General features: G+C 35.3%; 1 protein-coding gene across 10 annotated transcripts in view; it reads right to left on the reverse strand.

The window, feature by feature from the left end:
* Positions 1-12,129, reverse strand: part of GALC (galactosylceramidase) — a 59,973-nt gene that overhangs the window by 14,405 nt on the left and 33,439 nt on the right. For 7 of the 10 annotated variants that reach the window (XM_077123246.1, XM_077123249.1, XM_077123248.1 and 4 more), the window contains 4 exons: positions 8,285-8,374; positions 7,479-7,565; positions 5,287-5,437; positions 2,807-2,984 (listed from right to left, as the gene is read on the reverse strand). In XM_077123246.1, the coding sequence (XP_076979361.1) occupies positions 2,807-2,984; positions 5,287-5,437; positions 7,479-7,565; positions 8,285-8,374 (506 nt within the window). Of the gene's footprint in view, positions 1-2,806; positions 2,985-5,286; positions 5,438-7,478; positions 7,566-8,276; positions 8,375-12,129 lie in introns of those variants that run through there. The other 3 variants (XM_077123244.1, XM_077123247.1, XM_077123245.1) reach the window with 3 other exon arrangements.

Here is a 12,129-nt window from a genome sequence, read left to right on the forward strand (position 1 = left end):
ATACTGACAAAGTACACAATCAGGAAAATCCAGGCTTAATAATCTAACCAGAGATGGAATACTTATATGAAGAATCAACCCTAAGTAACTGAAGCCCAGACTCTCTTGTATGTCCTTCAACATCACAAGTATTATTTTCCCCTCTGTAGATTAACAACCAGTATAAAACCAGGTCTGATAAACACTGTTCCTTATACCCTCAACCTCCTTTCTGGTGCTCACTGAAAGTTGAAAAGTGTAATAGATATTGCCAACACTATAAACTTTAAATAATTCTATTTAAAGTTATAACAAAAGAAAATCAAACATTCTTCTTCTTTATATTATCCCATTCCAGAATAAGTGATCTTTGCCTCAGAACTTTTCAGGCAATTTTGCAAATAATGGATGAAAATACAGTTTATTCTTGCACAGCCATAATCTCTCTGTAGTACTGAGAGAATAAAATGAGCCAATATATTAAGCAAATTTGATCAAAGGGATGCAAAGTTTAGCTGTGCGCAGTGAAAGGCAATTTTATGCCTGTCTTCTGAGCCTAGCCAAAGCTTACTAACAAGATGGAAAGTCTGAAGTAACTTTGGTTAAAGTCTTCCCATTACAAATTACTAAATTGATACTCAACTAAATCGAAGCATGAGAGAGTAAGCTATACTGCAAAAGAATTCTAAGAACTGTTGAAACTGTGCACACACTGAGATCTGCTGTACTGTAATAGCACTAGAGATAAACTAATTTTCCATTTCCTTCCTTCTTAGGAAGAAAACAATGATTATAACAAGGCTGTGAGATGAGCTTGGCCTACAGGGTCAGACAGACCTGGCTTCTAGCCCTAGTTCTGCCACTTGCAAATATGGGATCTTGGCAAATCACTTACCCCTAACCTAAGTTTCCTCGTCTATAAAGTGGGGTAGTTGTGAGAAGTTCATAAACGTGTCCAGTATTACCCAGTATCTACTGTCTCCCTTCCCCACAATAGGTGTCAATGCAGCCAGAGAACAGAAATGAACATGGAATGTGCATGGATACATGAACAGACCTGGCTACTTGGAATACAGGAGGGATGGAAAACTCAGAACTACCACATGATTAATAAGATGAGACCAAATTATAAAGGGTCTTAGAAGTCAGGCCCTTCAGTAGCAAGAGAGAGGTACTTCAGATTCCTGAGCATTAGAATAACACGATAAAAGTAGGTTTTAAGAAGATGAAAACATAAAGTGCTTTATTGATATACATGACTGCTATTACCTGGTTCCTGTACTTTTAGACTAGTGTCTCTCTTTTTCTCTCTACACAGTCTTCCCCATTCCCCTCTTTCTAACCTCCTTGCCCTCTGCAACAGATCCTGGTAAAGACTGAATATTGCTATTTAAATATCTCAAAGTTTAAAAACTTTTGAAGGGTTTTGGTTCATCTTTGGATAGTACTCTATCTCATCTATTACAATTAAGAAGCCTCTCAATTTTGCTGGGGTTTCAACCAGAAATAGAGAATATGAGTTAGAAAGAGCCCTCAACACTATTTAGGAGCATGGGGAACAGGGATTGACACAGAAAGGTTTAAAATGTCCAAGTTTAGAGGTCAGTTTCCAAACTGGTGATCAAAATATAAGGATCTATCCTTTGGACACTTAAACCCAGCCACCTGCCTTAGAGTAAGACGATTAGTCACAAATGAGAAAAGTCACAAACCCACTAATTCACTGCCTTGTTCAGATAATCCACATAAAGTAATCAATTCAGAGATGATAGGATAAGTAGTATTCCATTGTGTAAAAAGACAAAAAAGTTATTCTAAACACCAAAGTTCTTCCAAATTAGGCCCTCTACCTTAATAACCCCAATAACTCTGTATGGTACTGTAAGGGTTCCAAGGCCTCTGGTTACCTGAAAGCCTCTCAAGACTTTTGTTAGAGCTTGGCACTAAAATCAAGATTTATAACAGGGAGTAAGGCAATACAGAAGGGATAAAGGATAAATACTTTCTGCAGCATTCCACAGATAAGCAGTTCAAGGCTCTTTCTGGAATTACCTTCCCTTTCCTATCTAACTTCCAAGCTAGAGATATGGCCCTTGGGGGAATTTTCATTATTAATTACTATCAACAAACCTGAAATGCTTTGGGCTTTATTTTTCATTTTTTGTTACAAAGGAATTACACTGTTTAAAAGGAAAAATATAAAAGAAAACCCAAAACAGGTATCATAATAATAGTAAGTCAGCACACTGAAATTCTATTACTTACGTAGAGGGAAAGGTGAAATTTTGGTTTGAGCATTATATTTTTAAGTGAAGAAAAATAATACAATGTGTTACTTTATCGATGCTTAAAGAAAAAGTAACAGAATTAGCTAGGCAATCAAAAAACAGATTTTTTTTACTATTGCAATTTTACTATTTACTGTATCTGTTTTACTATTACTATCACCTGATAAGCAGATTTAATTCCTATCACCTGTTGTAATTCTAGTACTGCTCCAGTAGGTGGCAATATCAGATCAATAATTTAATTCACCAGTAAAACAAAAATTGATTTTGCAAATTACCAAGTCTGCTTATAAACATTAAATTACAGTTGAGTCCAAGAGTCCTCGATTTACATATTGAAAACAAAGTGGTTCTGCAACAATCACTATTAACCTGGGCAAATCTGAGGGAAAGACACTGAGCAGCAAACAAGCATTTTTTACAAACGTTTTAGGTCTTTGGACTAGTAGGACCATTCAAAACTCTGTTTCAAAATGTACCAGACAACACTGTAAGGTTATTTCTGCCAAATCTACACTGAATACATCAATTTCACATACCATTTGTAATCTCCTATAATAGTGATCGTGTTGGACGCATCAGCAGCCCAAGTAATGGGTCGTTGATTGAGAACTTGACGCAGTGTGAAGCGATGCTCTCCGGGATCTTCCGCATTTACAAAGTATTCAAATACACCTGTCTGATCAGCAAAATTCGGAGCTTCACTAAAAGGATTATCTGTTCAGAACATAATAAAGTCTCCATTGAATATCAAACTATTACAGAATCTCTCCTCTTTGAAATTTTATGCTACATTTTGAAACATTTTTGAAAAGTTAAATAAATAAATAACACAATCAAAATGTAGAGTTTAGGTCTCAAAAAGAGAGAATGGTTACTATATATCATTATGATAGAGCAATGTGACAAATTTGATATGCAACCTTGGCTCATTATTTAATCCATACATTTGGTTGAGAGGAAAGAGCATGAGTTTTAGAGTAAGGTAGACCTGTGCTCAAATTCTAGCTCAGTCTGTCACCCTGGGCAAAGTACTTAACTCAAGTTTCCTCATTTCTAAACAGCAGGGGGCAGGAGACTAAATGAGGCAATGTATATAAAGTACGACTATAAGCTAGCACTTAGAAAGGGCTCAACCAAGGATAGCTTTAATATTTCCAGTTTGTCACGTTTCTTCTCACCTAGAAGAACATTAGAAAAGGTGCACCATTTCACGTATAGAATTTACAGGTTTTCTTCTACTTTGAAAATGGAGAAAAATCTAGTTTAGTACATATGCTATCAATCCCTTTTTAGTTTTATTAAATTAAATTTACAGTCTTACAATGTTGAAGATTAGGGAAGAACAATTTTAATCATAATATCTTACAACTATTTTGTATTTCATGCTTTCCCAAGGGCTTTCATAGTCATTATTTCATTTGAGATATTAAGAACCCTATCATGGCATTTCAAAATCTGGTTTTAGTTTTTAACTTTTATAGCTTATTCAGCATTATGTTTACATTTGAAAGTTTAGAACTGCTTTTCAGTCTTCAGGGTCACATAATAAAGAGTTTTGGTATTGGTAAGTATTCCTCAATTGCCAACTGAATGCAAGAAAAGGTACCTTTGCCATGAGAGAACTGAACAAGAAATGCACTAAGACACTGGTGGCTGGAAAAATTAAAGGACTAATTTAACAGACCACATCAGAGAGTTGTTGGAAAACAAACTACCAAGCTCCCTGGAGGGTCACTGTTGTCCGTACAGTCCAAATAATTCAGGGGGAATCCAGTACAATCCAAGGTAGTGACTGGGAAGAAGTGATAGGAGTCTCCCTTGTTGTGGAACAAGCAGCAAGGCAGCAGTAAGAGGTTCAAGGGACTCTTTAGCAATGCCACTCTCTCTCCCTACTACTCTCTTATAGCTACAGATTTTAGGAGCAGAGTATAGAGCCACCTGACCCTGTCTGGGAGATCTATAATCTTCTACAACACCACCTACCAGGCAAGAGAAGATTTGCTGCTTACTGAGTGATCCAGGAATATGACTACAATGGCTGTGTCTTCTAAGCTTTTAATGGTGTTCCTAAATTACTGTGATAGTTTGGAGCTGAATGTTCCCCAGAAAAACATGTTCTTAAACTTAATCCATTCCTGTGGATGTGAACCCACTGTAAGTAGGACCTTTTAATGAGGTTACTTCAATTAAGGTGTGGTCCACCTCAACAACGATGGGTCTTAATCCATTCCTGAAGCCCTTTACAAGAATGAAATTCAAAGAGAGAGAGAGAGATATGGGAAGCAAAAGGCTGAAATTCAGTGGAACCCAGAAAAGGACAGAGAGTCCAAGAGAGGCTGCCATGTGCATTGCTATGTGTCATAGGAGTCAACTACCAAGAATGGCTGGCAGCCAGCCCAAAGAGAATTCCGGTGTTCAGGAAGAAAATATCATCTTGACGATTTGAACTTTCTCTAAACCTCAAAACAGAGAGGTAATAAAACTTGAGCAGCCCAGGAAACTAAAACAATTACCTAAACCAGAAGCTCTACAGCTTTTGGATGGCTCTCGACAGAACCCCAGAAAAAAAAAAAAAAAAAAACACTAATAAAACCCTCAGGCAAAACTAGAGGGCAGACAAAGAGTTGGATTACCTAAGGATATCAGAGCTGCCCATAAGGACTCCATTTGCTAGCACAACGGAAAGACAGATATTAACATGCCTTAGCTTCCACACAAAAGGAAGATGTAAGGCTCACAAAGCATTAGCAGAATCACAAATCTTAAATTTCACTAAAAACAAGTTAGAATTATAACTTCCTCCTGACAGTAACCTCTATGGTACCAAAATATACAGTGTGTTCAAGTTGAGAATTATTTTGAAGTAACACAAAAATTAGATCTCCTTTTATCAAGCAGAGATTTTATAACTAAGTAAATGTGACTTTAGAACCACTTCATCATAAAGTTTGATAGAAATTTACCCATTACAGTTAGAAATAGAAACCGAAGTAAATTTTAGGGGGAAAAAACTTACGACTACTGAAATCATCCTTATATACAGATGGGAAGGGCTGGGATTTAGGAGGAAGCTGGTAGCTGCCTTTGTGACCAGTGGTGAGGGTAGTGAGTGTGAAGAGCTCATCCTCTTGCAGTTCCAGTGTGAAGCTACCGCTGCCATCAAAGAGCTGAAATAGAAGAGAATTAGTATTCAAGGCCAAGTGCTGTGGCCTACTTAGTTTGGATAAAATATTTAAAAATTTTAAAAAAAAAGCTTAAATAAAATCCAAAGTCCTTTCTGTTAGAACCTCCTAATAATTTATAAAAGACCCACCCACTACCAAGGCCCTCAGAATCATCTTGTTTCTTAAGGATTTTTGAAGATTTTAAAACACTATAAAGTTTTCAGAGATAATTTAAAAAGAATTTCAACTTATGAATGGAAGAAGTACTAGATGATCTCAAACCTGTTTCTATTAGCTTGTTCTTCTCCATTAGACTGTAAACTCCTTAAAGCTTATGTATGCTCAATACATATAACTAAGAGAGTGTTTAATTATTCTGTAGGACTTTACTAAGGTAGAAAAAGCCATAAAATCTCACTGTTGACTCAGCTATTAATCACAGAAAAACCTTCAATAATAAGAAAGGAAAATGTTGCTCATTATATGTTCAATACTTATTACAATTAGTAAGTTAGGTTTATGTCACATTTATGATCTTAACAATTTACTTAATCTCTTCAAGCCACAATCTCCTAGTTTCTACAAAATGAGGAAAACAATGCATAGCTCTTAAGGTTGCTGTGAGGATTAAACAAGGTAATGTTTATAAAGTGCTTAGCTCAGTATGTAACCTGCAGAAAACACTCCCTGCTTCATAGCTGCTAAATGCAGACAGCTGAATACATCACAAGTCCTTGCATAATTAATGTAGATATTAAACTGATGCCAATTTTATGAACTTTTGAGCACTTTTTTCCTACTTTGAATTAAAGGAGTTTATATCATATCTTTGCTTTGATAGTAAATTGACAGTTTTCTCTGTGTAATATCTGATACCATGTTCTGCTAGCTAAGGAATAACCCCAAATGGTATTTTTCTTATGGGGGAAATCAATTTTACTATTCTGTTTCCAGCAATTTGTTCTACAAAAGTGGAGATCGCTCTACTTTTCAATCATTGATAGTGACTGATTCCCAGAACACTAATCATTTCTAGAGGTAACAGATCCATGTTAACCAGGTAAAGCAACATGCTTGCTTGGCTCATTTCATTTTTGAAACACTTCCCAAAAAATCACCATGTATGTGCCAAGCACTAGAGTAGGCACCTGGAATACAAAGCTAAATAATACAAGGCAGGGCCCCAAACTTCAAGGTGTCTAGTCTAGTTGGAAAGTATTCAACTAGGTAAGCACAAAATCCTAGGTGGCTACAGAGCTAAGACTGAGTTGTGGGCATCAGAAAATCAGGAAGTGATACTCTGGCTCAATCTTGAAGGATGATAAAGACAGGAGAAACCATTCTAGGAGGAGGAAAAAGCATGTGCAAAGTCACAGAGGTAACTAAATTGCCATGCCACCTCTGAAAAATGCAGGAAGTTTAATCTATCAAGACCAGCTCAGGACGACATACAGCTGGAAAGGAAAGGAGAATTTACCTCAAGAGGAGATTATGAGGGTCACGTGCTAGGCTAAGGGGTAAGAACTTCACTGGAAAAAAAAACTGAGGTAGTTTGAGCAAGGGACCAAGTAGTTATTTTCAGAATACCAGGAGAAAGATAATGTGGAACTGAAATTGTAGCAGGGGGAAAGGAGAATAAGGAATGGGAATGAGAAATATGCAGGTGGCAGAATCTATCTCCCATACTCCATCACTAGTGGGATGGAAAGGGTGAGCAGGAACAGCACAGCCTAGAATGAGATGCAAATTTCTGACTTGGGCAGCCAAGTAATGGTGGAACCATTCACAAGATAAACCAAGTAACTAAGAGCAAAACACACCAATAAAAGCACAGATTTCTTTACTGCCTTGAAGATGATTTCTATAAAATAAAAACAGGAGACAACCTTATCTCTATTATGCTTCAACTGTGAAATCATAAATTTCATAATTCCCATCAAATCAATTACAAAATTCAGAATTCTAAATTCATTAATAAAATTTATGTTCTCTTTTACTTTAACTGTTGCAATGCCCAAAATATAGGAATTTATTATAAAACTACCCATAGAGGATCCAGTTGTTTAAAAATAAATTTCTCAGATGTTTTTCCAAGTTTGGTATACCACACCTGTAGCTCTGGTATTTGACTCTAGGGAAGAAACAGAAAAAAGCACTGGTTGAGTAAGAGACATCATATCCTCTCTAAGGATTTCCAAAATCAGTAACAGCAAGAATGGACCAGTGTCAACATGCACTCTGTTTCATACACCAAAAACTCATCTCAAATTTAAAGAGTGATATTTTTCAAAGTAAGAAGACACTCAAGCAGTTACTTAATTTCTAAAGTAACTACTAAAGAATTTTGATTAATGTTAAAAAGTATTTTAATGCCTTTGCTTCAAAAATACTCAATATTGTACCTGTGTAAAGAGCCTTTTTTAGAAATCTCTAGTATTAAAAAACAAACTTAGGACATTAGTAATCAGAAACAGCACTGTATTTTCGCTACTCAAATTTAACAATAAGTGGAAACAGCAAGAACCTGGTGTCTTTTTTGCATACAGTACTGTAAATATCAATTCTTGAAAGTTCCATAGACCACACAATTGATGCATCTACCATTAAGAACAACTTTCTTACATATGACCTTGTAAGTGTTCTTCAAAGCCACAAAAAGCTTTGCCTATACTGGCTTCTACCATGTTTGACTAAAACCTGTTAGGAGAGAGAAGACATCAGGGAATTTGTCCAATTATATGCAAACAGTTAATAGTTCATCATAAGAAACTTCACTTAATTAACTGCTGGCCTGTGATGAACTACATACATTTTCTTAAATCAAAATAAAAGTACCACTTACGTACTTACAAAAGATCCCTTAAGGAAGAAGGTAGCATATTGTTGTGACACATTGAAATAAGGAAGGAATGGTCGAATACACATAGAATGTTTATGGCTCTAAGGAAAAAAAAATCACATAAGTTATTCAAATAATATAACATATCTGAGGGTAAAAAAAAGTTAAATAATTAATGACCTAATATTAACAGAAATGGCACAATTAAGTGACAAATATGAATTTATTTCAACTTTTAAAAAAGTATTTTTCTAGGGTGCATGGGTAGTTCAGTGGTTAGAATGCTCGCCTTCCAGGCAGGAGACCCGGGTTCTATTCCCAAACCATGCACCCCCACCAAAAAAAAAAAAATTAGTGAAATGTGTGCTTATTCAAAGTTAAACTAAATGGCATTTCAATTGAATCAAAATATCCAAAGATATTTTATGTCACAAATGCATTAATTTTTATGTTATAACTATGTTTTTCAATAAAATACATCAAATTAAAAGCAAAGCTTGAGATGTTTTCACTGAAAAAGGATCTCATCTAGATACAACTTTTAAATACATGCTATTTAAATAATAGTTCTCACCTTGTCAACATGATTACTGAATGGGCCAGGATCAAAGGATGCATGAGACAATCTCTATTTTAGGGGATTCAACAATCTCACAGCATTTATAGTTAAGTTTTACATTGGGCTTCATGGGCAATAAAAAATTACAACTATTTTAGAGATTTCAGTACTCTACTCTCAGTGATTTATAGTACAACTAGACTGAAAAATCAACAAGGATGTGGAAGATGCAAACAATACTACCAACTAACTTGACTTGATTGAAATCTATAGCTATTCTACCCAGCAACAGCAGGATGCATATTTTTTCAAGCACACAAGGAACATTTACCAAGGTAGGAGATACTCTTGGCTGTAAAAAAAGTATCAATAAAGTCGAAAGGATTCAAGTCACTGTGAAGTGAGTTGCATTGTAGGAACATGTGCTCAGATACAACAAAGACTTTCAGCAAATTAGGTGGAAGTTAATCCAATATGTTATCCTTATAAGAAAAATAGGTTTGGACACAGAAAGAGAAAAGATCACAACGTGATGGAGGCAGAGACTGAATTATGTCATAAACCAAAGACCTCTGTACATTTCCACAAGCCACTGCCAGAACCCTATAGACTTCAAAGGAAGCATGGCCCTGCTGACAACTTGTCTATGGACTTCTAGCCTCCAGAACTGTAAGACAATATATTTTTGCTCTTTTAAACCAGCCAGCTTGTGGTGTCTTATTACAGTAACTCCGGCAAACTAAATCACTGTATGATGCTCTCAATAAATGCAGAAAAACCACTTGAGAAAATCCAACACCCATTTCTGATAAAAAATAAAACCTAGGAACAGAAGTAACTTCCACGTTTGGATAAAGGGCAGCTATGAAAAAACCTATAGCTAGCAAACTACTTAACAGTAAAAGACTCAGTGCTTTCCTCCCCAAATTAGGGATATATGCTCTCCATTCAACAAAGTAGTGGAGATTCCAGCCAGTCCAATCAGGCAAGATAAAGAAATGAAAAATATCTAGATTAAAATGGAAGACATACAATTATTTGAATTTGTAGATCATCTATGAAAAAAAGCCCCTAGAACTATTGAGTTTAACAAGTTTATAGAAAATAATATCATTATATAAAAATCTACTATATTCCTATATATTAGCAACTAACAAAAATTAAAATAAAAAAGCAATACCATGTACAATAGTATCAAAAATACAAAATAGTCATAAATTTGACAAAAGATGTAGAAGATCTATACCTATAAAATATTGTTAACAGAAATTAAAGGAAACCTACATAAAGTGAGAAACAAAGATTTTCTTTGGGGTAAAAGACTCAATGTTGTTCAGATGTCAGTTTTTTCCCACCTTGATCATAGATTCAAGGTAACCCAATCAAAATATCAAACGGTGTTCTCATCTTAGAAATTGATAAGCTGACTCTAAAATTGAAATAGAAATGCAAATGACCAAAAGAGCCAAAACAATTTTGAAAAAGGAAAAACAAAGTTGGAAGGCTGAAACTACTTAGTTTCAAGAATTAATTTCTCTGATAATAATGGTATTGGCATGAATATTCCTAAATAAATGAGTTGAACAAAATAGAGTTCAGAAATAAACCTACAAATATACGGACAAATATTTTTACAAAGGTGAAAAAGAATGTAGTGGCGAAAGAATAGCCTTTTCAACCAATGGTGGTAGAGGCAGAATAAATGGATAATCATGTGAGAGTAAAAAAAAAAGAAAAGATAGGGAACTTGAATCTATACAAAATGGGTCACAGACCCACAGGCAAAAGCTAAAACTATAAAACTTTTAGAAGAAAACATCGAAGAAATGTTTTGAGTTGGACAAAAATTTTGAAGATATGACACAGAGGGAGTGTTCCTTTAAAGAACAAATTAATAAATTGGAATTTATCAAAATTAAAAATTCTTGCTCTTCAGAAGACATGTTAACTTAATTAAAAGACAAGCACAGACTGGGAGAAAATTTTTACAAAGCACATATCTGATAGAGGTCTTGTATCCAAAATGTATAAAAAAACTCTCAAAACTCAATGATAAAAAAAACAACCAATAAAAATGGACAAATAGGGGGTATAAGAGTAGTTTAGTGGTAGAATTCTCTCCTGCCATGTGAGAGGCCGGGGGTTCAATTCCTGGTCCATGCACTTACCAAAAAATAAACAAGCAAAACAAACAAACAAAAAGCAAGCAAACAAAAATTCAACAAATGGTGCTACGATAACAGGATACTCAAATGGAAAAATAGAGAAATGTGACCCCACCATAGAGTATACAAAAAAATGGGCAAAAATACCTCTATATGGGACATGACTTCCAGGGCTGTAAACCTCCCTGGTAACATGGGACAGAAATACAACACGGGTATGGTATGTACAAGGTTTTCCTTTTTCTTTTTTATTTCTTTAGAGATAAAAATGTAAAAAAAAAAAAGTGATCATGGTGATGACTACACAACTGTGTGATGATATTGTGAGCCACTGATTGTACACTATATATAGAATGTTTGTATGCAAAGAATGTTTGTATGTTAAGGTTTGACAATGAAAATATTTTTTTAAATGGGCAAAATATTTGAACATTCAACATTTCACCAAAGAACATATATGAATGACAAATAAGTACATGAAAAGATCTTAATATCATTAGTCATTGGGGAATTGCAAACTAAAATCACAATGAAATACAACTATGTACCTATTAGAATAGCTAAAATTAAAAACTGATCACCAAGTCAAGTGTTAGCAATGATAAGAAACTGGAACTCTCAATTGTGCTGATGATGGGAATGTAAAACAGTACAAACACTTTGGAGAACAGTTTGACAATTTCTTAAAAAGTTAAACACATACCTACTACACTGGCTTGAAACTGTTAGGTACCCTAGAAAAGACATGTTCTTTCAAATCTAATCTAATCTTGTGGGGGGCAGACCTATTGTTGGGGATGGGAACCCTGATTAGATTGTTTCCATGGAAATGTGACATACCCAATTGGGGGTGTGGCCTTTTGATTAGATGGAGATGTGATCCGCTCATTTAAGGTGGGTCTTGATTAGTTACTGGAGTCCTTTAAAAGGGAGACATTTAGAAAAGCACAGTTGCTTCAGAGCCGACATGAACGCAGACATTTGGACATGTAGAAGATGCAGAGCCCAGGAGACATCATCTTGTACCTTCCCCTGAGATACTAAGCAAGGACCCACAGTACTGAAAAGCCAAAATCTGGAAAGAGCCCCGGGAAGATGAGAAGAAATTCAGAGTTTGCCCCAGAGAAGCTAA

This window comes from Tamandua tetradactyla, chromosome 12 (assembly GCF_023851605.1).
Source record: "Tamandua tetradactyla isolate mTamTet1 chromosome 12, mTamTet1.pri, whole genome shotgun sequence".
Classification (NCBI taxonomy): Eukaryota; Metazoa; Chordata; class Mammalia; order Pilosa; family Myrmecophagidae; genus Tamandua; species Tamandua tetradactyla.